General features: G+C 46.8%; 3 protein-coding genes across 4 annotated transcripts in view; 1 reads left to right on the top strand and 2 right to left on the bottom strand.

The window, feature by feature from the left end:
- LOC309522835 (excitatory amino acid transporter 5-like) overlaps positions 1 to 11,154 on the bottom strand; it is a 39,992-nt gene extending 28,838 nt beyond the window's left edge. The window contains exons 1-2 of the mRNA XM_082206466.1: positions 8,294 to 11,154; positions 4,458 to 4,537 (exon numbers count right to left, since the gene is read on the bottom strand). Of these exons, the coding sequence (XP_082062592.1) occupies positions 4,458 to 4,537; positions 8,294 to 8,470 (257 nt within the window). The 5' untranslated portion in view covers positions 8,471 to 11,154. The remainder of the gene's footprint in view (positions 1 to 4,457; positions 4,538 to 8,293) is intronic.
- The window catches only part of TNFAIP8L1 (TNF alpha induced protein 8 like 1), a 162,731-nt gene that overhangs the window by 81,498 nt on the left and 53,997 nt on the right, over positions 1 to 27,236 (bottom strand). Inside the window, exon 3 of one of the 2 annotated variants that reach the window (XR_014215196.1) lies at positions 22,132 to 22,324. The exons of the other annotated variant lie outside the window; for it this stretch is intronic. The gene's annotated coding sequence lies outside the window, so the exon portion shown is untranslated. Of the gene's footprint in view, positions 1 to 22,131; positions 22,325 to 27,236 lie in introns of those variants that run through there. 2 annotated transcript variants of the gene reach the window in all.
- POLE4 (DNA polymerase epsilon 4, accessory subunit) lies at positions 11,302 to 20,272 on the top strand. Its single transcript, XM_082206811.1, has 4 exons — positions 11,302 to 11,660; positions 14,208 to 14,292; positions 17,036 to 17,077; positions 20,013 to 20,272. Exons 1-4 carry the CDS (start codon positions 11,424 to 11,426, stop codon positions 20,024 to 20,026), a joined length of 378 nt encoding a protein of 125 aa, XP_082062937.1. The 5' UTR covers positions 11,302 to 11,423; the 3' UTR covers positions 20,027 to 20,272.

Below are 27,236 nucleotides of genomic sequence, written 5' to 3' on the forward strand. Positions count from 1 at the left end.
AGCCTGGAGAAGAGGAGGTTAAGGGGTGATATGATAGCCATGTTCAAATATATAAAAGGATGTCACATAGAGGAGGGAGAAAGGTGGTTTTCTGCTGCTCCGGAGCAATGGATCCAAACTCCAAGAAAGAAGATTCCACCTAAACATTAGGAAGAACTTCCTGACAGTAAGAGCTGTTCGAGAGTGGAATTTGCTGCCAAGGAGTGTGGTGGAGTCTCCTCCTTTGGAGGTCTTTAAGCAGAGGCTTGACAACCATATGTCAGGAGTGCTCTGATGGTGTTTCCTGCTTGGCAGGGGGTTGGACTCGATGGCCCTTGTGGTCTCTTCCAACTCTATGATTCTATGATTCTACTGTTCCTAGTTGCAAGAACTGATGAATGACCAAGGGACAGTGGGATGTCGTGGAGCCAGATTTACTGAAGCAGAGAGTGGGGATAGCAAAAGCTCTGACCTTTGTCATGAGTCAATGCTCCCTAAGCCAGGGTCAAGCCTGGGAGGTATTTAGCTCCCAAGGGGATTGCAGAGGCACTTGATGGGCTCTGAGAGGTTTTCTCAGAAAGGGAGCTATTCACACTACCATAATATATAAGATCAATAAAACAGAATAGAACTACCCAAGAAATGTTATCAGCCAGTTAAGAAAGCGTCTGGCGAAAAAGGAGAGGTTTTGACCCTTCGGGAATGCCAACAGGGAGAATTCCCCCATTCCAGGGGGCCTCAGGTGCAGGGCCAGACCACCCGTGAGGCAAGCAGTGGGAGTCCATGGGGTGGCACTCCCACGGACCCCACCCCACGGGCAGCAGAGGAGTGGCACTGGCACTGGCACCAGTATCTAGCAAGATGCTGCCAAAAGCTAGTGCTGTTGCCAATGCTTTGCGGGTGCCGCCTTTCAACGCACGTACAGGCGGCTTCAGTGGTGGGGAGTCATGTGCCAGTTTTGCCTTAAGTGGCAAAGCAGGACACGCCATCCCTGTCCAGCTGCCATAGCTGCAAAGGCCCTAAGCCTAGCGGCCGATGTTAGTATTGCGCATATGGAAAGCAGAGAAGGGCATGATCCGACACCAGGGTTATTAAAAAGGCAGCAGTTTCTGTTCTGACCTCTCGTTTGTCGGAATCAGCAAGGCTTCCGTTCTGCTGCAGTTCAGTTTCTGTCAAATTCTATGTTGTTCGTCTCACTGGATGGCCACCTACCAGGGATTTTTTAGCTGTGGTTCCAGCATTGTGTCGTGGACTGGCTGGATGCAAGGAGGCATAAGCTGGGGAAGACGGCTCAGAGCCCGCGGAGTGCTGGTGGGACAACGGTGAGCGGTCAGAGGGAGAAGACTGGGAGGAAGAGGTATCGGAAGCTGAAGATGTAACAGCGTTTAGTGAGCAGGAAGAGGCCATGGCAGAGAGCAGTCCAGACTCAGAGGCAGGAGAGGACGGGACCAGGAGACAGAGATGAGGCAGGATGCTGAAGAAGCCAGGGGGGTCTCCCCCTCCTGCTGCAACCAGCTCCTCTCCCCCTGGCGTCCCAGAACCCAAAGAAGTACAGTATGAAGAGGGTGGAGCAAAGAGAGATGTCAGAGCCTTAGGCTGCTGGGGAAGGAACAGGGGAGGAGCCTTAGAGCAGGCATAGCAAACTCAGCCCTCCAGGTGTTTTTGGGACTACATCTCCCATCATCCCTAGCTAACAGGACCAGTGGTGAGGGACGATGGGAGTTGTAGTCCCAAAACATCTGGAGGGCTGAGTTTGCCTATGCCTGCCTTAGAGTGTGGTTGGAAGGTGGGGGCATTCAGTCCTCGCAACTGCCTCATTGGGGCAAGTCCAACTGGGAAGAGTTGCTGTGATCACTAGGTCTGCGCTGCTTTGGTTTCTTTGAGTAAACACCAGCTGTTTTATTGCTGACCTACTCCTTTCTCCAGGGATGCGGGTGGCGCTGTGGGTTAAACCATAGCCTAGGGCTTGCTGATCAGAAGGCCAGCGGTTCGAATCCCCATGACAGGGTGAGCTCCCGTTGCTCAGTCCCTGCTCCTGCCAACCTAGCAGTTCGAAAGCACGTCAAAGTGCAAGCAGATAAATAGGTACCGCTCCGATGGGAAGGTAAACAGCGTTTCTGTACGCTGCTCTGATTTTGGTGTTCCGCTGCGCCAGAAGTGGCTGTCATGCTGACCACATGACCCGGAAGCTGTACGCCGGCTCCCTCGACCAATAAAGCGGGATGAGCGCCGCAACCCCAGAGTCGTCTGTGACGGGACCTAATGGTCAGGGGTCCCTTTACCCCTTTACCTTTTACTCCTTCCTCCAGCTCCTGACACATTGCAGGGGGTTGGACGAAGTGACACTTGGGGTCTCTTCCAACTCCACAAGTCCATGATTCTGCTGTCCATTGTTTAATGTAAGTTACATAACTTGTATAACATACTTAAATTCATTTCAACATAAAAGAAACATAACCCCCCCCCCCGATTAATTAAGTTTTGTTTATGGACTTATAAAATAACACGGCAGCAATGTGAGCTAACGCCAATCATATTCGCTTGGTGGACTGCTGACCACAAGCACACATTGTTATATGGGGAGAGGGGTCTCTAATGTACATGGGTCTCAGGCCAGCACACAGAACTGGGCCTGAAATCCCTGAGGATGCGCTTGAGGGTGTTATAACACCATCCTGCCAGTAGTAGAAAAATGAAAGGAAGTGTGATGCAGCAGCAAAGAAAACGAATGCTATCCTAGTCTGCATCAACATAAGTTTGGTGTCCAGATCAAGGGAAGCAACAGGACCGCTCTATTCTGCCCTGGCAGAGTTCGAAACTCCCATTGTTGTTCTAGGTGCATTTTGCGACAGGGAATTTGATTAGTGCGAGCAGTTTCTGAGTTCTGGGTGCAATACTGCACCTAAGATTTCAGATTAAAACTGCAGAGTAGAAGGATAGGAGGACCTTTTTCTGCCTCCCCGCTTCCAGCTACTCTCTGAAGACAGGAGAAGAGACCCTCTTAAGAATATTGGGGGGGGGGCAGGGGAAGGACTAGACCATGTGAAAAATGAACACACTATTTTAGCTGCAATGCATTCATTTTCAGCTTTGTATTCTTGTTATTAAAAAGGGGGAAAGCACGCCTAGACATTATGTTGTTGAGCCCATAACCTAGGTTTAAGGTGCCATTTAGCTCCTCGCTTTCATATCTCAGTTTCTAACACTGTTTGGATTTGATGTCCCGCTTTATCACTACCTGAAGGAGTCTCAAAGCAGCTAACATTCTCCTTTCCCTTCCTGCCCCACAACAAACACTCTGTGAGGTGAGTGAGGCTGAGAGACTTCAAAGAAGTGTGTCTGGCCCAAGGTCACCCAGCGGCTGCAGGTGGAGGATCGGGGAAGCGAACCTGGTTCACCAGATTACGAGTCTACCGCTCTTAACCACTACACCACACTGGCTCTCACTGTGCCTTGGTTAGACCATACTTGGAATACTTGTGCCCAGTTCTGGGCACTGCAGTTTAAGGAGGATATTGGCAAACTGGAAGGTGTGCAGAGGAGGGTGATTACCTTCCAAGGTCACCCATTCCACTGTTGAATAGCTCTTCCCGTCAAAAAGTTATTCCTAAATGTTTAGTCAGACTCTCCTTTTGCTGTCATTTGACTCCATTGGTTCAGGTCCCACCCTCTGGAGCAGGAGAATACAAGCTTGGGCAAAATCCTGAGGCATTTAAAAAAGAGGTCCACTGCACCCCTCAGGTTGGCCTTCCTGTTTGATGAATGCTATTTTTCAGTATGTGTAACCTTCAAACTGATGCTCAGCTCTCTGCCAATCGATCCCCACAACCTTTAGACTCCTTTATTATTCAGCTGGAGACGGTGGGTTTTAATTCCTTGTGGGGAAGAGGATGTAGGGGAGTGAGGTGTCCAGACCAGGCTGCCAGTTCCTCAACCCTTTGCCCAGGGAATGCCTTCCCTATCGTCTGCCTTGCCTTTGCTACCAACCTCCGAGTTGTGTGACTGGCTTGAGGCCTGCATCTCAGCCTCTCAAGACAGCCTCTGCCAGCCCCTTTCCTCTGCCTGAACTCTGCTTTTCCTTGACCCTGCTGCCATCGTTTTCTGCTTCACCTAAGGTGGCAAAATGTCTTGGGCTGGCCCCAATTCCTGATTTGCATGCATTTGGGTGAGCTGACCCTTGGGACCCCTCGCGACTCTACGATTCCATGCGTAAATAAACGCAGAGGCCCATGAGATTCGAATGTTTTCTTCCCTGGGGTCGAGGGAGGTTTGAGTGGCTCAAAAACAAAGCTTACTATTTCTTTTGTTGGAAGAACTAATTGCACCTCTCCTGGCACATTGCCCATGGCAACTCTGGAAGGAGGTCTGAACTGCACCCCCAGGAAAGCAAACTCTTCTCTTCCAGGCGCAAAGGAGCCGTTCTAAACAATATTGCGACTCCCTCTCCACCTGCCGCTTCCTGGTCTTCTTGCTCTCACCTGGAGGTGATCAGTGGTAATATCAGCATCTTCAACATCCTCATCAGGAGTTCTCCAGGGAATGAGAAATACTGCTTCTCCTGTAGGGGAGGGGGAAAGGCAAAAGCGTTAGGCCACAGAGGAGAACTTGGGAGGAGCAGAGAAACACAGAACTTGCAGCAAAAAAAGAAAGTCTTCGCACATACAGCTGGAACCTAGGTTGAAAACAATCTCACATTCACGCCATACATTTAAAGTGTGTGGCTTCTCCCAAAGAACTCTGGGAACTGTAGTTAGTTAAGGGGGCTGGGAACTGAAGCTTTGTGAAGGGTAAAATACAGTTCCCAGGATTCTTTGAGGGAAGCTATGTGCTGGTGTGGATGTGCCCAAGTAGCAGCCATCATTCAATAGCAAGGAATTAATGATGTTCTTTTTAAGCACATTTCCCCTCCTATAAATTTACATGTGGTGATGATGATGTCCCTTTTTTTGCCACAGCAACTCAAAGCGACTTAAAATATTTTAAGCATTAAAGACAGCAAAACAAACCAAAAAACCACACACCTAAAAATCTACATTAAAACATCCCACTCTCACAAAAAGGCCAAAGTTAATTAAAAGCTAAAGGCCTGGTGGATGTTTTCACCTGGCAGCTAAGGTTATGTAACAATGGTACCAGGCTAGCCTCCCCAAGAGAGCAAATAATAATAATAGTAATAATAATAATAATAATAATAATAATAATAATAATAATAATAAGTATTTATACCTCGCCCATCCGGCCACCACTGAAAAGGCCCATTCTCGTGTTGCCACCCTCCACACCTCCCGTTGGTGACAAGATTGTGCAGGCTTAGCCCTCACATCCAGAATCACGAATGGAGACGTTTCCATAGGGCAAAGGTTGCCAGCTCTCCAAGGGCTGCTCTATGGTGGTGGGTGCAGTTACCCCACCCTCTCACATAGAGAAGGACAGTAGCTTGGTAGTAGAGCATCTGCTTTGTATGCTGGATACCAGAGTGGTGCATGCTCTAGTCATCTCCCGCTTGGACTACTGCAATGCGCTCTACGTGGGGCTACCTTTGAAGGTGACCCGGAAACTACAATTAATCCAGAATGCGGCAGCTAGACTGGTGACTGGGAGCGGCCGCTGAGACCATATAACACCGGTCCTGAAAGACCTACACTGGCTCCCAGTACGTTTCGGAGCGCGATTCAGAGTGTTGGTGCTGGACTTTTAAAGTCCTAAACAGCCTCGGCTCAGTATACCTGAAGGAGCATCTCCACCTCCATCGTTCAGCCCGGACACTGAGGTTCAGCGCCGAGGGCCTTCTGGCGGTTCCCTCCCTGCGAGAAATGAAGTTGCAGGGAACCAGGCAGAGGGCCTTCTAGGTCATAGCACCCTCCCTGTGGAACACCCTCCCATCAGATGTCAAGGAAATAAAGAACTATCTGACTTTTAGAAGACATCTGAAGGCAGCCCTGTTTAGGGAAGCTTTTAATGTTTGATGTTTTATTGTGTTTTTAATCTTCTGTTGGGAGCAGCCCAGAGTGGCTAGGGAAACCCAGCCAGATGGGTGGGATATAAATAATAAATTCTTATTCTTATTCTTGATATCCCTGGTTCCAGATCCCAGCATCTCCTGGTAGGGATGTGAATGCCCTTTACCTGAAACCCTGGAGAGAAACCCTGCAAGTCAGCATAGACAACCATGTGCCAGATGGACTTATGGTCTGATCCAGTATAAGGCAGCTTCCTGTGTTCCTATGTTATTGCCAGGATTCCTTGGGGGAAGGCGTGTGCTTTAAATGCGTGGTGCGCATGTGGCCAGGGGAAGCAACTATTGGGAAGGCCCCATTTTGGGTGCCAAAAAAGGAAGGGAAAAGGAGAGGAAACAAGAGTTGATCCTTTGCTACTAAGCTTGAAAATGGAGAGGAGTATTTCACGGCCCAAATGTATGCTCACTTTCTGAGGAGGGTGTCCCACAGAGCTCAACAGAACAGAAGGAAGCCTACCTAAAGATTGCAGGCTTATCCTTCGAACTCCCCAGCAGAGTTTATAGAATTAGGAAGAAGGGGTTGAATCGAGCTCTACTCTGCTCAGAGTAGACCTATGAAAACTACTGGACCTGTTTAGTCTTGTTCATCTTTTTCAGTGGGTCCACTGCCTGCAACCCTGGGCAGGTAGGCTTAAGAACGGGCTGAGGAACGTTTGGCCCTCCAGACATTGTTGGACTCTCCTCAGCACCAACAGCCAGCATGGCCTATGGTCAGGGACGGGGTTCTAGTCCAACACCTGGAGGATCACTGGTTTACCACCCCTGGCTTAAGAGGTGAAGGTCTCAGTGCCAGACACACATTTTTGGACCCTGAAGTTTGAACTGTTGCCCCTTGGCAACCAGCAACGAGGTCTGGGTAACCACTGTTATCTTCTCCAATGGGGTTGTTCCATGACAGATCACCACATTTTTTATTTAAAAAATAACTACTACAGCTAAGATCTGGCTTAAAATTGCTGTACTGCGACACTCCACCTTTACAACATTTGTGCTGCTGACGCTCAACACTTTGGGATTGTTGAAACATAAACAAAAAAATAATCAATTTTGAGTCGTGTGACTCAAATTGGGTCTACTAGACCCAAATTTTTAAAGCAATGTAGACTAATGTTACTTCTGGGGCCCCTCTGGGATTAGGGAAACTTCATTAGTTTCATAGCAGATCTGCCCCTGGCACCAATACTTTTCCAATGTCAATTTATTCAATTCAGCACTGCGTTCAGTGGGAATCGTAGCCACAACAACGGGGAAGGAGAGAAGAGTCTTGCTGCAGTTAAGTAACCAGCTTAGCTTGGCACTTTGAGCTATGACACCAAGCACCCGTAACTGAAATGGCTTCTCTAAACCCTGTCAGAGATGGCACAAGGACATGTCGAAAGAGAAGCTGGCCAAGGCGGGTGGGGAAGGAGTAGCAGCTTATTCTCTGGTGATTCCTTCTGAGTTTTCAGGTAGCCACAACCTCTGAAATAAGGAACCCCCGTCCTTGGGGATGAAGGATGAGTTTGATTTGAATCACATTTAAAGGCGAACATAGCTAATCCAAGCTTTCTGAAACAATATGCAATCTGAAAGACAGCTGTCCTGCGAAATTCACACTTCTGAGTTTTCCAGCCAAGTAAGGTACCAACATTTTGGTACAGATTTCTCTTAATAAGCACATTTTGGGAAGCAATTCACTCTAATATAATGCCTTTTTGTATGTTACCTTCACCAAAACATGTATTTTTGTATACATTACTTGATTGGAACACTGCACTGCAAAAGTCAGAGAGGTGTGAGTTTCGAAGGACAGCTGTATTAGTTCAAGAAGTGGATAACAGATAGTTTCTCATTAAACTGCAAATAGAATAGAATTGCTCCTCCACCTTTAATCCATGGATCAACATGGCAGCAAAAAGCTTCACCTGCAGAAACTCTGCCTCTCTAGATACCAATCCTTCTGCCAGAAAAAAGTGAAGAATCCCAAACTCAATCGCCTCACTAAACAAAGCAACAACCAAAACACACACTCTCCATTCTTCCAGGGCCACTCAGATTTGAAACTGGCTGCTTCTGGGGTAACAAAATCCCACTGCTCAGTTCCTTTCTCCAGAAAGAAGCTTCCTGCAGTATCTGCATGGGATGTTAAGCGCGACCGAGCATATGCACAGCTGACCCCCACCAAGTTGGGGTCATGCCGGAGTATGCTATTTCCAAGCTAGCTATGGCCTCTGTCGTAGAAATCCAGTCTCTGCCTATTGCCTGCCTTGCTTCAGAAAGGCCTGCCCTGTTGCTGTTCCATAAAAACCAGTCACTTACCAAATCAGACAATTCCAGTGTCCTCAGCAGAAACCCCACAAGGCATCCAGTCATCACAGAAAGCATGGAAAGCGTCAAGAGGCCATTTTTGCTCCAGAAGGCCCGGATCCACTTCCGGAGCCCCACAAGGCTGATGGAGAACGGGCAAAAGAGTGCTTTCTTCAACTGCTCCCACATGGTGCCTTAGCTTCCAGAGCTTCACCAGGATCCGTCATGAACCAGAGAGCGCCGCGTCAAGGGCAGGATCCTGGAGCCCATGGGGCATCATTGAGGCACCTTTTGTCCTGGAGGAGTCATATCTCCCTGCTGATTAGAACCTGTCCGGAGAGGTAGAAGGAATGCAAGGAAAAGACTCTCTCTTTCGCTCCCTGATAATCTCCACGGAGGATCACACCAGAGCACGGTTGTTATCTGATTCCCTTTTAGCTTAATAGAAAGTGACATGTCCTGTGACGTATTAATCCAAGTCTAGATTTGGAATAAGCAAGAATAGAGCTACGTCTGCTTGCAGAAGAAACAAAGGAGGTCCCTTCCCAAGCATCTCTTCCACTGCACATTCACAATGATTTGTGCTCAAGGTAGTCACACGACACACAGCCAACCCCACTTTCAGTACGGTTTGTGCACTTGCAGAAGTTTTGAGGTGGCCACATTGCTTTATTCCTAATGTGCGTACATTCCCGTGAAATCCTCTAACTGCACAAATGTTCTTTTTGTCCCGTTTTTGTTGCCCTCTGGACAGGACAGCATTGGAGAAGCATCACGGAACTAATAAAGCAGAATAAATCCACCACTGTTACTGTGTCAAGAGCATGTTGGTAGGATACACACACAATAACACACCAGTGTGGAGGAGCCCAGGGTCATATTGTACTACTTCAAAGGCTCAGATTTACCAAGCAAGCTCTCAGTGTAGACCTCCCTTATGCACTCAGAAGCAGATCCTGTGCACAATTTCTGGTCTTGCCCACATATTCAAAAAACTGGAAAGGAAACCTTGACTGCAGTTCCAACAAATCACAGGATACCAGTTGTCAGCAAGTCCCCACAACCCACATATGTACTTCATTAAAGTTAAATACTAAAATACTAACTTAAAGCATTATGCCGTGTCTTATCACTGTTCTGTTTAGCTGCCATGCTTACATTGACTCACCACAGTGCTCCTATGTTTTAAGCCCTTTATTTATTTGGGTTCTATAAGTTCCTATTTAATTCAGCCCGTTATTCAGGATCCATTAATTTTTATGGAAAGGTCCAGAGTTCAATGGGAGACTTTTGCATGCCCAAGGTCCTTGATTCAATTCCCGGCATCTCCAGATAGGAACAGTCTTTAAAGTTACTGCCAGTTGGCATAGTTGATATTGAGCTAGATGGACCAGCGATTTGACTTGATACTGGTTACCCTTCTCCCTTCTATCAGCTTCTGCAGCGGTATATTTTTTAAATACCAGTGTAAATCAAATAAGGTCTGGGTAATATGCAGTGGGGTAAGCCGTAACTGTCAGAAAGCCATGCAAAAGGTTCCAGTTTTGAGTCCTGTTACCTTCTAAGATGCCACCGGAAACTCTGGAGAGGCTTTGCCATAATGTGAGCTGGACCAGTGAAGTGCCTGACTTGGAATTTGGCAGCTTCCTATGTTCTTCTAAATATTAAACATGATCAAGTAAAAGGAGATAATCACTATGTCAATTTGTTCTAAACCGGTATACACACACACACACACACACACACACACACACATATATGCGCACCATGGAATGTTGGGTAAATGGTGGTGATTAAAGAAGTAAGGATTTATGTACTGTTTATTAGCAGCGCCCTAGCTTACAAGGGATGCAGGTGGCGCTGTGGGTTAAACCAAAGAGCCTAGGACTTGCTGATCAGAAGGTCGGCGGTTCGAATCCCTGCAACGGGGTGAGCTCCCGTTGCTTGGTCCAAGCTCCTGCCCACCTAGCAGTTCGAAAGCACGTCAAAGTGCAAGTAGATAAATAGGTACCACTCCGGCGGGAAGGTAAACGGTGTTTCCGTGCGCTGCTCTGGTTTGCCAGAAGCGGCTTAGGCCTGCTGGCCACATGACCCGGAAGCTGTCTGCGGACAAATGCCGGCTTCCTCGGCCAATAAGGTGAGATGAGCGCCGCAACCCCAGAGTCGGCCACGACTGGACCTAATGGTCAGGGGTCCCTTTACCTTACATGGTTTTTTGTAAAGATTACAACAAAATGTTCAGAAAGCCATTTGAATGCTCAAAGTTCTATACTTGTTATTTTTAAAGAATGTAGGGGAGCATCATATATCAAATAATATTTAGTTGGTTATCTGTCTTTATACAACACACTTCTTTCCTGGATTATTCTGGAAAGGAACTGTTGTCCTCAATCATGTGTATGGTTGGCTATTTTCTTGCTTCTCATTACATAAATACGGGGCAACCAAAACTCCGTATTTCAAAATAAATATTTCCCCCCTCCCCACCCTTCTTTGGTTACCTATGGGACCACCTATCCTGGTATGCCCCATGGACGACCTTAAGGTCCATAAATAGCAACACCCTAGAGGTCCTGGGCCGTAAGGAAGTCAGATTAGCCTCAACCAGAGCCAGGGCCTTTTCAACACTGGCTCCATGAGACCAGGGCCCTACGGGATCTTATTTCTTTCTGCAGGGCCTGTAAGACAGAGTTGTTCCGCCTGGCCTTTGGCTTAGAATCAGTTTGATTCCCTCCCCCTTTCTTTTTCCTTTCTCCTCCTGTGAAGAGGCTGCATCCTAATGTTTTAATGTTGCATTTTAATCTTGTTTTTTAAATTGTATTTTAATCAACTTGTTTTATTATTGGTTGTTAGCCACCCTGAGCCCGGTCTGGGGAGGGCGGGGTATAAATAAATTTTATTATTATTATTATTATTATTATTATTCCAATGGGTTAACTCAGCAAGTTCCCCGACAGCTGGAATCCGGTCTAGAGGTTTGCCACGTGGTAACTTAGCCGCCTCTGAACACGTGATACCAAGTTAGCACGTGGCGCGCGAGAGGGGGCGTGGCGTTCGAGCGCAAAGAGCGGGAAATGGGCGCTTCGATTGACAGGCCGGCCGCGGCGCATGCGCACTGGCGCCACTCCACAGCCCGGCTAAGATGGCGCTGGCTGAGGGAAACGCCGTGGCGGCTTCGGCGCCGGCAGACGAAGAGTCCGAGCCGCCGCCGCCTCCTCCGCCGGCAGCACCGGGGGCGGCGGCAGCTGCTGCTGCCACCTTCTCCACCGCAGCCCGGCCGGCCCGACTGCCCCTGGCGCGTGTCAAGGCGCTGGTCAAAGCCGACCCGGACGTCAGCCTAGCCAGCCAGGAGGCCATCTTCATTTTGGCGCGCGCGGCGGTGAGCGACTGACTGAGGGAGGCGGTGGGCGGGGTCTCGTGTTTGCCTCGGCCAATCAGGAGGCCGACTGCGTTGGCGCGCGAGTGCGCGGCGGCGGCCGACGTAGGTCAAGGCGGTGGGCGGGGCGCCGCTTTTAAGCCTCCCGCCAATCAGGAGGCCGGCTTTCGTGGTTGGCGCGCGCTGCGCCGATTGACGTGAGTGCCCTCGAGCTCAGGAGGTGGGCGGTCCTGCACGGTTACGCCCTTGCCCAATCAGAAGGCTGTTTTTCGTCTTCGGCTACGCGGGGACGGGTGGTTACGTAGGCCACCCCTGGCCAATCAGAAGCTTACTTTTGCACTGGGCCGGGTGAAAGGCGTGACAGAGTGGAAAGGAGGGTGGGCGGTGGGCGGGGCTGTGCCACTTTTGGCTGCGGCGATTGGCTGCAAGTTCTAACCACGTGGCGAAGAGGGTGGGATTCTGCAAACATATTCCTGGTGCTTGTTCTGTTATATACCTGGCCAGGCAATTCATTATTACATGATCCATATGAATTAATTACAATTGTGGGTGTTCTGATTATAATTATGGCTATTCTTGAATGTTTATCATAATTGTGAATATTGGTGTGTCTAATACAGTAATCATGTAATTATTTTTCTAATGCTCATATTATTATAAGTTTTAGCTCCCCATATTGTTTATAAATCATCTTATGTTTGTATATTTCCTTGGGACACATGTAAAAGGCAAAGCCTAACTTGGGAGTCAGGCAGGATTCATATTTTAAATAAATTCATATATTAATTTAATTTAATAATTTTTATTGTGCTAGCTGGAAGCCATGGCAACATCCAAAGAAGGAAAAAACAAACAAACCAACGGTTCCTGGATGGGCTAGCAGTCCATTGCAAAGGGGTCTCAGATCTAATTTTCACATTTTATTTGAGAATTACTTTTTATTTTGTGTAATAAGAAATTTTGGTGGATTTGACCATGGCTTTATATTAATAATATGATAACGAATACTCTGCAGTAAATTACTGGTGGTACCACTTAATTATTGATGATTCTACAGTTTTGAGAGAACACTGGTTGTAATATTAATAAAATAGGATGTTTTAGTATTACAGCAAATACCAGTGTTGCTGAGTGAGATTTTTATTGGTTAAGTAAAGCTATCGCCACCGCTGTGGCTTTTGGGTCTTCTAATAAACCAACGTGGCTTTCCATATTAATGCACAGTATCATAATACTGTTATACTTGGACTACTGCAATGCGTTCTACGTGGGGCTACCTTTGAAGGTGACTTGGAAACTACAGCTAATCCAGAATGCGGCAGCTAGACTGGTGACTGGGGGCAGCCGCCGAGACCACATAACACCGGTCTTGAAAGACCTACACTGGCTCCCAGTACGTTTCCGAGCACAATTCAAAGTGCTGGTGTTGACCTTTAAAGCCCTAAACGGCCTCAGCTCTGTATACCTGAAGGAGCGTCTCCACACCCATTGTCCAGCTCCAAGGGCCTTCTGGCGGTTCCCTCATTGCGAGAAGCAAAGCTACAGGGAACCAGGCAGAGGGCCTTTTCGGTAGTGGTGCCCGCCCTGTGGAACGCCCTCCCATCAGATGTCAAAACGATAAACAACTACCTGACATTCAGAAGACATCTTAAGGCAGCCCTGTTCAGGGAAGTTTTTAATGTACGATATTTTAGTGTTTTTTGGTTTCTATGGAAGCCGCCCAGAGTGGCTGGGGAAACCCAGCCAGATGGGCGGGGTACAAATAATAAATTATTATTATTATTATTATACAAATCTATAGCGTAAATGTGCTTGGACTACCAGGTACTTCTTTGGACACAGGTGGCGCTGTGGTCTAAACCACTGAGCCTCTTGGGCTTGCCGATCAGAAGGTCAGTGGTTCGAATCCCTGCAACGGGGTGAGCTCCCGTTGCTCTGTCCTGGCTCCTGCCAACTTAGCAGTCCGAAAGCACGCCAGGGCGAGCAGATAAACAGGTAACTTTTTTGTAGGAAGGTAAACAGCGTTTGCATGCACTCTGGCTTCCGTCACGGTGTCCCGTTGTGCCAGAAGCGCTTCAGTCCTGCTGGCTACATGAGCCAGAAGGCTGCCTGCGGACAAACGCCGGCTCCCTCGGCCTGGAAGCGAGATGAGCGCCGCAACCCCAGAGTCACCTTTGACTGAACTCAACCGTCCAACTAAATAAGGATATTGTGAACTCAACTCAATAAGGATATTGTGAACTTGGAAAAGGCTCAGAAAAAGCAACCAAAATGATTGTGGTGGTGGAGACAATTCCCTGATGAGGAAGGGTTACAACATTTGGGGGCATTTCAGTTCAGAGAAATAGCAAGGCAGGAGACATACAAGAAAGGTGTATAAATTTTGTGGAAGAAGTGAGTAGAGAGAAAAGTTTCTCTTCCTCTCTCCATAATATCAAAAGTCCTGGGCATCCAGTAAGCCGAGTTTTTGATGATTCAGGACAGACAAAAGTAGATACTTATTTACAGTCCATAAAAACTGTTTTCCCAGCTTTGCTTCCATCCCCACAGGAGTTGTTTGTGGAAACCATTGCAAAAGATGCCTACATCTACGCACAGCAAGGAAAACGGAAAACTCTCCAGAGGAAAGACCTGGGTAAGGAAGTAAAATAACAATGATTTTATCATTTATACCCCGCCCATCTTGTCTTCCTAATTCTTAAGAACCAAAATGATGCTGTGTGTATGTGTTGACAAGGTTGTAAACCAGAGGAATGCTTCATGGGTTATTAAAGAACTAAACAAAATGGGGTTGCCATATTTTGAAAAGTGAGCTTTTTCTGTTTTGGAAAAGTTGTTGGGCTTTTTTTTCTTTTTTTGCAACATCTCCAAAAAATTGAAGTTTTTAAGCTATGTTTTAGGAAATTCGCCAAAAACAATCAACACTTCCAATATGGGCTGCCATATACCTGGACTTTCCTGGACATTTTAACTGATTTTCAAAAAATTCGCCCAGAAACTATCTTCGACGGGCGAATCCTGGATATGCCCAGGAAATTCCAAACGTATGGCAGCCCTTAAAGAAAATTAAAATAGCCGTACATAAAAGAAGCATTAGTGGAAAATGAAGAGCGCATTCCTACCTGCCCAAGGCATATCTGGGCTGTATTGAGTGCTTGTCTTGCTCAGACTAGACCCATTGGAAGTTAGTGTAACATGAGTAAGTTAGGTTCATTAATTTAAATTGGTCTACTCTGAGTAGGGCCTGCATACAATCCTTATCCCGGCCCCCTTGAGCTACTGTGCAGTTCACAAGAACAGTCCAATGACCTAAGCCCTAACTCTAAGGGAGTGGAGGGTGGGTGACTCGCGACGAGACGATGGTGGAGAATGAAGCCGGGGAGAGGCTGGCGCCGCAGCAAAAGGCTGCTGAACACGCCCCCCCCCCCGAGGCACCTGGTTGGATGCCTCCCGAGGGGCGTGGGCGCCAGCCAGGTGAGGTGGAGGCAGGGGGCTACGCCCCCTGCTAGGGGCGGTGCTCGGCTCCCGCCCACAACCACTCCCCTCTCTTCCAGGGAGGAGAGTCTTTGTGGTTCGAGGACCCGCCCCCCGCGATGCCAAATGAATACACAAGGACACATGATATAAGGTTAATGGGCATGGAAAGGCCACAACTTTATTGATTACAGCAGTGGAAAAGGTATTGGCTTAGGCATTGGATCTCTAAAGCAAGTGCCAAAGCAGGAGGAGAGCATTGCGGTTTCAGTGAATGGTTGGTTCAAATAGGTGGAGGAGAGGAATTCGCCCAGGACACACTTAATTGTTGTTTGCCGTGATGCTAAAGCCTGGATAGTTGTGGAATTATAGAATCATGGAATTGTAGGGTTGGAAAGGGACCTCAAGGATCATTGTTCCAGCCCCCTGCAATGCAGGAATATTCAGCTGTCCCATGCTGGAATCGAACCTGCAACCTCTTGACATCATCAGCTCTAACCAACTGAGTGGAGAAAGAAAAGAGCACAGGTTGTGGATTAGGAAGGAAGGTGGTGTGGTGCTTCTAGTAGGCAAAACGGCTGCTCTGCCACTGAGCTATATTTTTTTATATTATATTTTTATTAGTTTTCAAATACAAAAACAAATTTATACATTCCATACACCTTACTTCTCTTTTTTGACTTCCCTCAATTTGTCTGCCATTCCTCTTCCTATTATTACTTTTTACACATGTCTGCCCTTTTAACCCTTTCCCCTCACAGAGCTTCCTTAAAGCTTACAAACGTGATTTTATTATCTTTTTTATTTTATTTTTTTAAATGATATTTATTAAAGTTTCAGAAAAGATTACAACAATAAGAAAAAGAAGGAAAAAAGGAAATACAGAATACAGAAAAATAAAAACAATTAAAAACAAATCAATCTTTCCATCTCTTGTCTTTCATTTCCTTGTTTCCCTGACCTCCTCACACCTCCCTTTTTTGTATTCCAGTTCAGTTAGTTAATTCAGCAAATCCTTTCCCTCTTTACTTTTATCTTAATCCTTTATCTTAATATATTATAACTTCAGATTCTCACCTACTAACAATCCATTTTTACATACTCCTTTATAACATTGCTGCTAAAACCACTTAACTTCATTCCGACATCATTCTAACATTCATTAATTTTGCAGTATTTCTGTAAATAGTCTTTAAACAAACGTAATTTTATTATCACTCAGTTTTTGCATATATTGGATAAACTTTTCCCAATCTTCTGTAAATCTTTGATCTCGTCGATTACGGATCCTTCCTGTCATTCTGTCCAGTTCTGCATAATCCATCATTTTAGTTCTCCATTCTTCTATCGTAGGTAATTCCTCCTGTTTCCATTTCTGGGCCATCAATATTCTTGCTGCTGTCACTGCATATAAAAATAACTTATTTTCTTTCTTATTTATCTCATTACCTGTAATGCCTAGTAAAAATGCTTCTGGTTTCTTAACAAATGTATATTTCAACATTTTCTTCAATTCATTATAAATCATTTCCCAAAAGCATTTTACCTTCTTACATTCCCACCATCTGCCCCTGAGCTATAGGTCTTCCTCCTAAAGGGGAGAAAGAGGTACAGGGATTAGGGTGGAGGGCAACCCCTCCCCCCACAAGAAACCTCACAGGCACTAGGAACACAAGCCGTGTTATATTTGGGCAGAAAGAGTAGCCATATCAGGGATCTGGGGAAGCCACAAGGGCATGGAGAAGATCTGAAATTAGCTGCCATAACTTCTCTTGCGGCCAACAAATAGGAGCCCTTTTACAGTTCAGAATACAAATTTCTGTGCTCTGATCCATCCTTGCAGATATCAGTCCTAATTTCCCTTTTATTATTATTTCCTTTTCAAATTGGTGCTGCTGCCGCAGACAACGCCATAGAAGCAATAGACGAGTTTGCGTTTCTGGAAGGTAAGGTTCCGTTTCAAGTTTTCTTTGTAGTGTCGCTGCCTTGTCAGAATGGTGAGCTAGCCTTACCTTGTGTCACGGTCCGGTTCGCGGGCGATCGAAGTCCCGGCAGGGGACGTCAGGACCGGGGGCAAGATGGCAGGGTGGGAGCAGGAACGGGGGTCCAGAAGCCAGGAGCCAAGAGTCTGAGGGTCAGAGAGCCGGGAGTTACAAAGCCAAGGGTCCGGGGTTCAGGAGGCAAGGAGTCACGAAGTCAGGGGTCCGAGGAGCAAGACGTCAAGGAGCCAAACAAAGCAAGGCTCTACCTTTCTTTCAAATCAGAACCAGTGAAGGCGGTGACAGTCCTGTGTGAGTGTCTGGAGGCGGTTGGAGGATGGATGGCGGCAAACAGATTGAGATTGAATCCTGACAAGACAGAAGTACTGTTTCTGGGGGACAGGAGGCGGGCAGGTGTGGGGGATTCCCTGGTCCTGAATGGGGTAACCGTGCCCCTGAAGGACCAGGTGCGCAGCCTGGGAGTCATTTTGGACTCACAGCTGTCCATGGAGGCACAGGTCAAATCCGTGTCCAGGGCAGCTGTGTACCAGCTCCATCTGGTACGCAGGCTGAGACCCTATCTGCCCGTGGACTGCCTCGCCAGAGTGGTGCATGCTCTGGTTATCTCCCGCTTGGACTACTGCAATGCGCTCTACGTGGGGCTACCTTTGAAGGTGACCCGGAAACTTCAACTAATCCAGAATGTGGCAGCTAGACTGGGGACTGGGAACGGCCGCCGAGACCATATAACACCGGTCTTGAAAGACCTACATTGGCTCCCAGTACGTTTCCGAGCACAATTCAAAGTGTTGGTGCTGACCTTTAAAGCCCTAAACGGCCTCGGTCCAGTATACCTGAAGGAGCGTCTCCACTCCCATCGTTCTGCCCGGACACTGAGGTCCAGCACCGAGGGTCTTGTGGCGGTTCCCTCGCTGCGAGAAGCCAAGTTACAGGGAACCAGGCAGAGGGCCTTCTCGGTAGTGGCGCCCTCCCTGTGGAACGCCCTCCCACCAGATGTCAAAGAGAACAACAACTACCAGACTTTTAGAAGACATCTGAAGGCAGCCCTGTTTAGGGAAGCTTTTAATGTTTGATGTATCATAGTATTTTAATATTCTTTTGGAAGCCGCCCAGAGTGGCTGGGGAAACCCAGCAAGATGGGCGGGGTATAAATAATAAATTATTATTATTATTATTATATAAGGCAGGGAACGTGTTGCTGTGGCAAAGAGCCGAAGGGAAATGCTGACCTTATAGCCCTTCCCAGCTCTTGCCACCAGGTGCTGTGAGTTACCAATCGGCCTCACCTATGCGGCCGCACCTTGCCTCTCCAGAACAAACTTAGAAAGGCCCCAGTCCTGCAAAGTCCTATTGGTCACAGGGCCTGGCTCCTGCACGCACACCTGACACCTTGGCTCTGAATTCCAGGTGCGTGAAAGCCAGGGTCCAGTTCAAACGGAGAGTCACTTTGGTCACATCTACGGCATACATTTAAAGCACACGGCTTCCCCCCCCCCCCAAGAATCCTGGGAACTGTTAATTTGCCATCCGCGGAGCTATAATTCCCGGCGCCCTGAACTACAGTTCCTGCCATTCTTTGGGGGAAGCCATGAACCTCAGAGGTATTGTTGGGAAAAAGCAGCAATGCAAAAGCCAGCTCCAGATGGCTGGAATGCAAAACAGGATGTTGTGGTTTGCGACTGTACTGATGGAGAAAAGGAGGAGTCTATTCTCTGTACTGAGCACCGGATGTTAGCTCAGAGTGTCATGTGACCTGTGCTGGAAGTACAGGGGTGGAGTTGTGACTCTTCTGATGGAGTCTGAAGGGTGCAGTCACGTTTTCTTTGTACTGCTGAATGACAGGAATAAAACATGTAAATAGGACTCCTGTCTGTCTCATTTCCCCTCCCTGGGGGGGGGGGAGGGGGAATGCAAGGAGAGAGAAGCAGAGGGTGTGTTTTCCTCACATCTAATGAGGAGAATCGCCGGGTTTATGACCTTGCCTGCCGGGAGACGCAGCGGAGAGGTCATCAAGTATCCAGCTCAATTGCCCGGGGGAGGCCAGTTTACCTCTGACTGTGAGCTAAGATACTAACAGGTATATAGTCCATGTGAAGCCCACAATTTCTGTGTAGGTCAGAATTAAAGTCAAGACCAGAGGGTAGCCAATGTGAATGCCATCCAGAAATGGTTGGAGTCCATTCTTCCATCAGTCCTAGAAGCTATCATAACTAGCAGCCAGGGATTATGGGAGTTGGAGTCCAGGAAATATCACGCCCTCTCACATACCCTTTTCCCAGTGCCATAATGGATATGTGTGTGTGGGTTGTATCCTTTGATTGCTCCAGCAGTGTGTTGTTTGGGGGCTTGTGGGCATTTGAGATGGTGTCTGAAAACCTTTTGACGGCAACTTGAGATGTAAAGGAGCAATTTGTTTAGTTGGCTTTGGGTTTAAGAGCTAAGGTCTCTAAACAACAATACAGAATCTGGAAGATAGGCTAGGAATGATGGGAGTTGTAGTCCAACCCTTTGGGCCTTGAAGGTTCATAATAGTTGAAAAAGAATAAAAAATTAAACCTTTCACATTCCATGGTGTGTGTGTGTGTGTTTTGATGTTTTCTTAGTCTTCTTAAGTATATTTTATGCTTTAGGACATTGACTTGTAACAACCTGAATGCTGAGAAGCAGACCAGAAGCCAAGGCACAATTGATAAAAATGGATAAATTTAGATCCCTTTCTAAAGGGATGAACGTGAACTGGAATTAGTTCCTCTTTAAAATGAACTTTCCAAGCTATGTCCAGGCCAAATGTAAATCTGTTAAAATGGTAGCTGCTGCCTTGATTCGAAAACCACCTTATTTTCATTTCACGGTCTGCCTGCTCCTCTGTTTAATTCTGTAGGTACTCTGGACTGACGCAAGAAAGGGGATATCCCTGGAAGGAGAGATTGGAACAGAACGTGCCGTGCAAAAGGCACAGAAGGAAACGTTCCCAGGGAGATGGAGGGACTGTTTCTGCCTGCCAGACTTGGTGGATTTGAAATGGCCCTGAATTTGAAACAGGCTCTGTTGTAAATTGCTTTGTATATACCCCAACCCTTGTGGTTTCTCCGAAGTCTGTATGTCATTTTGTACTCTAAATACATACATCTTTTTTCCATACCTCTGTTGTGCAGTACAGTGTTGTGTATGTTACCGCTTGGCCACCTGGCCTCTACCTTGCAATTCCTAATACAACACACACATTGGTAAAAAGGTAAAGGGACCCCTGACCATTAGGTCCAGTCATGGCCAACTCTGGGGTTGTGGCGCTCATCTCGCTTTATTGGTCGAGGGAGCCGGCGGACAGCTTCCGGGTCATGTGGCCAGCAGGACTAAGCCGCTTCTGGCGAACCAGAACAGCGCATGGAAACGCCGTTTACCTTCCCACTGGAGCGGTACCTATTTATCTACTTGCACTTTGAGGTGCTTTTGAACTGCTAGGTTAGCAGGAGCAGGGACTGAGCAACGGGAGCTCGCCCAGTCGCGGGGATTCGAACCGCCGACCTGATTGGCAAGTCCTAAGCTCTGTGGTTTAACCCACAGCGCCACCCGCGTCCCTCACACATTGGTACATTCTCATTAAAACATTGACATCAGAAGTGGCCGTGATTAAAACACGCAGTTTCAATAGCTTCGTTAAAAACAGTGCAGCAATTAAAACAGGTGACTTGGGGGTCAAAGAAATTGAGGGAATATGCGTGTGTAAAAAAATTAAGGCTGGCAGGATGCCAATGCAGTTGGAAGCCTCTCATATTTCAGCAGGGCGTTCATTTTACAGCAATGATGCTACTGGTGAAAAAGCCTTCCTGTGTGCCGCTGATAATCACTGAGCCATTGTAAGACAAACCAAGTTGCATTGGGAATGTTGATTCTCAAGAGCCATGCCCTCCTTGTTTAAATCTCTGCTCTCGTTAAGCATTTGTGGAGGCTGGTAATGATCTTTTTCTATCTCTGGACTCCTGGTCTCATTGCTTGGTTCCCTCTCCCTATCGCTGGGTAACTGCAAACATACTTCCTTTTTCCCGATTTCTTTTATTTCAAGATTCAAAGTTAACATTTTGTCACTCAGCAGCTGTAACCCTTATTCTACAATTCTAATGACTTCCTGCTCACCTGCCCTTTATAATCACGATTACGTACAATTTTGTCTTAAAATACCTAGTTTCATCCTCTTTAACAGGTTTCTCAATGTAGTCTGCTATTTTTTCCCCTTAAAACTCCCAAGCCCTGCTGTAGACTTCACCTACGGAGAATTATTTTTTTAATAGACAGGAAAACATTTCCCATCCTCCTTGAAAGAGTCTAGATTTGTGTCTCTTATCAATTTGGCAGTCTCTGCATATTCCATGATTTTCATCAGCCATTCTTCTTTAGAGGGTAGTCTTTATTCCTTCCACTTCTGCACATAAAGATATTTGCCGCTGTGGTTACATACATAAATACAGTTGGAATTTTGCTGTCCAGTATCTCCAGCAGGAAGGTCTTGGGAAAAGTCATGTTTATCTTTTTTATTTTTTAACTTCATTATATATCATGTCCCCAAAGCGAAATATGTTTTCTGAGTGTTTTTACCTTTACTTTGCCTTCGCAAAAACTTTGGGCTCTTTAGCACTTGCAAAGATAGAAGAAGAAGAGAAGAGTTTTGGATTTGATATCCCACCTTTCACTCCCTTTAAGGAGTCTCAAAGGGGCTAACATTCTCCTTTCCCTTCCTGCCCCACAACAAACACTCTGTAAGGTGAGTGGGGCTGAGAGACTTCAAAGAAGTGTGACTAGCCCAAGGTCACCCAGCAGCTGCAGGTGGAGGAGCGGGGAAGCGAACCCAGTTCACCAGATTACGAGTCCACTGCTCTTAACCACTACACCACACTGGCTCTCTGCCAGATAGTGGAGATTATGATGACAATGTTTATATTATGTATTGAAATATATGAGCAGCTTTCTTACCAAAGTGCCTTGCGATATATAAACGCATACAGTGGTACCTCGGGTTAAGTACTTAATTCGTTCCGGAAGTCTGTTCTTAACCTGAAACTGTTCTTAACCTGAAGCACCACTTTAGCTAATGGGGCCTCCTGCTGCTGCCGCACTGCCGGAGCACCATTTCTGTTCTCATCCTGAAGCAAAGTTCTTAACCTGAAGCACTATTTCTGGGTTAGCGGAGTCTGTAACCTGAAGTGTATGTAACCTGAAGCGTATGTAGCCCAAGGTACCACTGTATATGAGCTGCTTTCTTACCAAGGTAACTCAGAGTGACTTGCGATATATAAACATACATTGAAATACACATTTTAAAAAAATATCCAAAAGACAATCCTATATTTAAATAGGCAGGATCAAAGCATCTCTCCTACCCACCCAAGGAGGCCACAGATCATTAGAAGCCAAAGGCCTGACAGAAAGAATAATTTTTGGCCTGACACCTAAAGCTAAAACAAGCCAGCATTCCACAGGTGGGGAGCCACCAGCGAAAAGGCCCCGTTCTCGTGTTGCCACGCACTGGACCGCCCAAGGAAGGGGCAAATGAAGAAGGGCCTGCAATGACCACTGCAGGGTCCGGGTCGATTCATGTCTAAAGAGGCGGTCCTTGAGGCATTGGGATCCTGAGCCACATAAAGGTGCTATAGCTCAAAACCAGGAGATAGTGGAGACAGTGTCTGAACTTGCAAGTTGCTATCTGGGGCTTCAGGCTCTCCCAGCCTATCTGGTGATGCTAGTAGCAGAACCTGGGAGTCTTCTTCATGGAAAGCATGTTCTCTACCACTGATCTATGCTCCTTAAAATACTTGTTCAGTGGTACCTTGGCTTTCAAACTTAATCCGTTCCGGAAGTCTGTTCCAAAACCAAAGCGTTCCAAAACCAAGGTGCACTTTCCCATAGATAGTAATGCAAAACGGATTAATCCGTTCCAGACTTTTAAAAACAACCCCTAAAACAGCAATTTAACATGAATTTTACTATCCAACGAGACCATTGATCCATAAAATGAAAGCAATAAACAATGTACTGCAGTCACACAGTCAGTCAGTAGCTCAGCTGAATTCCACACAGTCTCAAAAACAAAACAAAAAAGAACTGCAAAAACAAAAACGCAAAAGAAATAGCAAAAACAGAAAATGGAAGTGTGGCACTCAAATCAGAAGCATAACACTCAAAACAGAGCACATTTGGCTTCCAAAAAAAGTTTGTAAACCAGAACGCTTAACTTCCGGGTTTACAGTGTTTGGGTTCCAAGTTGTTTGAGTACCAAGGCGTTTGAGAACCAAGGTACCACTGTAAAAGGAAAGTAAGATACTAGTCCTCAAGGGTCTGAATGAAGAGCTGGTTTAAAGAAGGAGTTGCCTTGCCTGGAACCAGACGACTGGTCCATGTAGTGTGGGATGGTCTAAACAGACCAGAGGCAGACTTACTGCAGTTTCAGACTTGGGCAGGTCCTATTCCCATCCAACTGCCTCCCCCTTTTTTACTTGGAGCCATTTGGGGATGGAACCTCAGACTTGCTGCATACTGTGTATATCATGGGTGGGCAAACTAAGGCCCGGGGGCCGGAACTGGCCCAATCGCCTTCTAAATCCGGCCCATGATGGTCCAGGAATCAGCGTGTTTTGACATGAGTAGAATGTGTCCTTTTATTTAAAATGCATCTCTGGGTTATTTGTGGGGCATAGGAATTCGTTCATTCCCCCCCCCATATAGTCTGGCCCCTCATGCTGGTAGCTTCGAGGACACTGTCCCACCATCTCGTCCTCCGTCGTCCCCTTCTCCTTGTGCCCTCCATCTTTCCCAACATCAGGGTCTTTTCCAGGGAGTCTTCTCTTCTCATGAGGTGGCCAAAGTATTGCAGCCTCAGCTTCAGGATCTGTCCTTCCAGTGAGCACTCAGGGCTGATTTCCTTCAGAATGGAGAGGTTTGATCTTCTTGCAGTCCATGGGACTCTCCAGAGTCTCCTCCAGCACCAGAATTCAAAAGCATTGAGATTCCTTAGGGTAGTGATAAAGCGGGATATCAAGGACACTGACAAACTGGAACGTGTCCAGAGGAGGGCAACCAAAATGGTCAAAGGCCTGGAAACGATGCCTTATGAGGAACGGCTAAGGGAGCCGGGCATGTTTAGCCTGGAGAAGAGGAGGTTAAGGGGTGATATGATAGCCATGTTCAAATATATAAAAGGATGTCACATAGAGGAGGGAGAAAGGTTGTTTTCTGCTGCTCCAGAGAAGCGGACACGGAGCAATGGATCCAAACTACAAGAAAGAAGATTCCACCTAAACATTAGGAAGAACTTCCTGACAGTAAGAGCTGTTTGACAGTGGAATTTGCTGCCAAGGAGTGTGGTGGAGTCTCCTACTTTGGAGGTCTTTAAGCAGAGGCTTGACAACCATATGTCAGGAGTGCTCTGATGGTGTTTCCTGCTTGGCAGGGGGTTGGACTCTATGGCCCTTGTGGTCTCTTCCAACTCTATGATTCTATGATACAAACGCCTTCTTCTTCTTCTTCTTCTTCTTCTTCTTCTTCTTCTTCTTCTTCTTCTTCTTCTCTCCTCCTCACAGATCCCAGAACCCCTAACAAACTACAATTCCCAGGATCGTTTTTATAAATAATAAATTATTATTATTATTATTATTATTATTATTATTATTATTATTACTACGGTTGAAGGAGTTGGATATTTTCAGCCTGGAAAAGAGGAGATTTCTCCTTGTTTTATCTATGGGGAAATGCAGGGGCATATATGCTGAGGTGATACCCTGGGCCCAGCCATTCACACCCAAAGCGCAGCTGGCGAGTTGTTTTAGAATCATAGAATCATAGAGTTGGAAGAGACCACAAGGGCCATTGAGTCCAACCCCCTGCCAAGCAGGAAACACCACCAGAGCACTCCTGACATATGGTTGTCAAGCCTCTGCTTAAAGACCTCCAAAGTAGGAGACTCCACCACACTCCTTGGCAGCAAATTCCACTGTCAAACAGCTCTTACTGTCAGGAAGTTCTTCCTAATGTTTAGGTGGAATCTTCTTTCTTGTAGTTTGGATCCATTGCTCCGTGTCCGCTTCTCTGGAGCAGCAGAAAACAACCTTTCTCCCTCCTCTATGTGACATCCTTTTATATATTTGAACATGGCTATCATATCACCCCTTAACCTCCTCTTCTCCAGGCTAAACATGCCCAGCTCCCTTAGCCGTTCCTCATAAGGCATCGTTTCCAGGCCTTTGACCATTTTGGTTGCCCTCCTCTGGACACGTTCCAGTTTGTCAGTGTCCTTCTTGAATTGTGGTGCCCAGAACTGGACACAGTACTCCAGGTGTGGTCTGACCAGAGCAGAATACAGTGGCACTACAGTGGCGACGTTTTGATCGTCGAAAACAGCGAAGCAGAGCTCGTAGTGGGAAATGGGCATCAAGAAGGAAGTGAGAAGGGTTTTATTGTTTCAGAGAAAAGGAGAAGTGGGCAACTCGCCTTGTTTCAGGATGAGCCATGACTTTATATCTGATGAGAGTAAAATGGAGGAGGGGGGCGTTTTTCGATTCCTTTGAAAAGATGCCCCCAACCCTCTTCTTGCGATCGGTGGTGGTCGGACTGAGGACGTTTCTCTTAGGCAGAGAATGAGGTCCTTTTGTCACTTGAGTTCTGGTCTTACGATATGATAATCTTTATTGTCATTGCCCCATACAGAACAACAAAATTGAAAAATCTACATCAGACATTCAAAAGCCAACAAGCCAGCTATCCTAGTCTGGTTAGCCCCCTAAAAACTCTGATACCCCATAATTAAATACAATATATTCCCATAGAGACTACCTTATACTGCATTTAAAACCCAAATCGCATTTGGATAGAAACTGTTTCTCAGGCGGCTAGTCCTAGTCTTTATAACCCTGTACCTTCTTCCAGAAGGCTGAAGCTGAAAGAGATCATTTCCGGGGTGCGCACTATCCTGCGCTATCTCTGCAGCTTTCTTATGGCACCTGGAAGCGTAGATTTGATCCAAGGTGGGAAGAGTGCACCCAATTATTCTCTCCGCAGTCTTTACAACCCTGGACAACATTGTTTTTCCCCTGGCCGTGCAGCTCCCAAACCACACACACAGACCATAAGTTAATACACTCTCCACAGTACAATGGTAAAATGCCATCAACAGAGATTATTTTTCCAGAGGATTCTCAGAAAATATAACCTCTGCTGTGCTCTCTTCATCAGGTCTTTGCTGTTTTCTCACCAGGTTTGGTCGTCTCTCAACTCCATTCCCAGAAATTGAAACATTGCTTTTCTGCACAGATTCTGGAGATGTGGGAGGTTCTTCTGAGAGACAAAAGTGCAAGCTCGGCTGTATGGCTGGGGTAGTGGTCCATTTGAACCAGGCTGTCCCTGGTTCTGGTTTGGCATTCTAAACCAAGGTTAGCCAACCTGGTGTCTTGTAGATGTAGCCAGTGTGGTGTAGTGGTTGAGAGTGGTGGACTCATAATCTGGGGAACCGGGTTCGCATCTCCGCTCCTCCACATACAGCTGCTGGGTGACCTTGGGCCAGTCACATTTCTCTGAAGTCTCTCAGCCCCACTCACCTCACAGAGTGTTTGTTGTTGGGGAGGAAGGGAAAGGAGAATGTGAGCCGCTTTGAGACTCCTTAAAGGGAGTGAAAGGCGGGATATCAAATCCAAACTCCTCCTCCTCCTCCTCCTCTTCTTCTTCTTCTTCTTCTTCTTCTTCTTCTTCTTCTATGGCCTCCAGTTCCCATAATCGCTGACCACTGTTCATACTTGTTGCTCAGGGCTGGAGCCCAAAACTGCTGGAGGGCACAACCCTGGTTACCTCTCACCACCCTGGCAATGACCATGTCTGGCACCGAGGTTGTTTTTTTATTTACAGTGGTACCTCAGGTTACACATGCTTCAAGTTACATATGCTTCAGGTTACAGTCTCCGCTAACCCAGAAATAGAACCCCGGGTTAAGAACTTTGCTTCAGGATGAGAACAGAAATCATGTGGCGGTGGCGCAGCAGTAGCGGGAGGCCCCATTAGCTAAAGTGGTACCTCAGGTTAAGAACAGTTTCAGCTTAAGAACAGACCTCCAGAACGAATTAAGTTC

Source organism: Podarcis vaucheri (assembly GCF_965113315.1).
Source record: "Podarcis vaucheri genome assembly, chromosome: 18".
NCBI lineage: Eukaryota > Metazoa > Chordata > Lepidosauria > Squamata > Lacertidae > Podarcis > Podarcis vaucheri.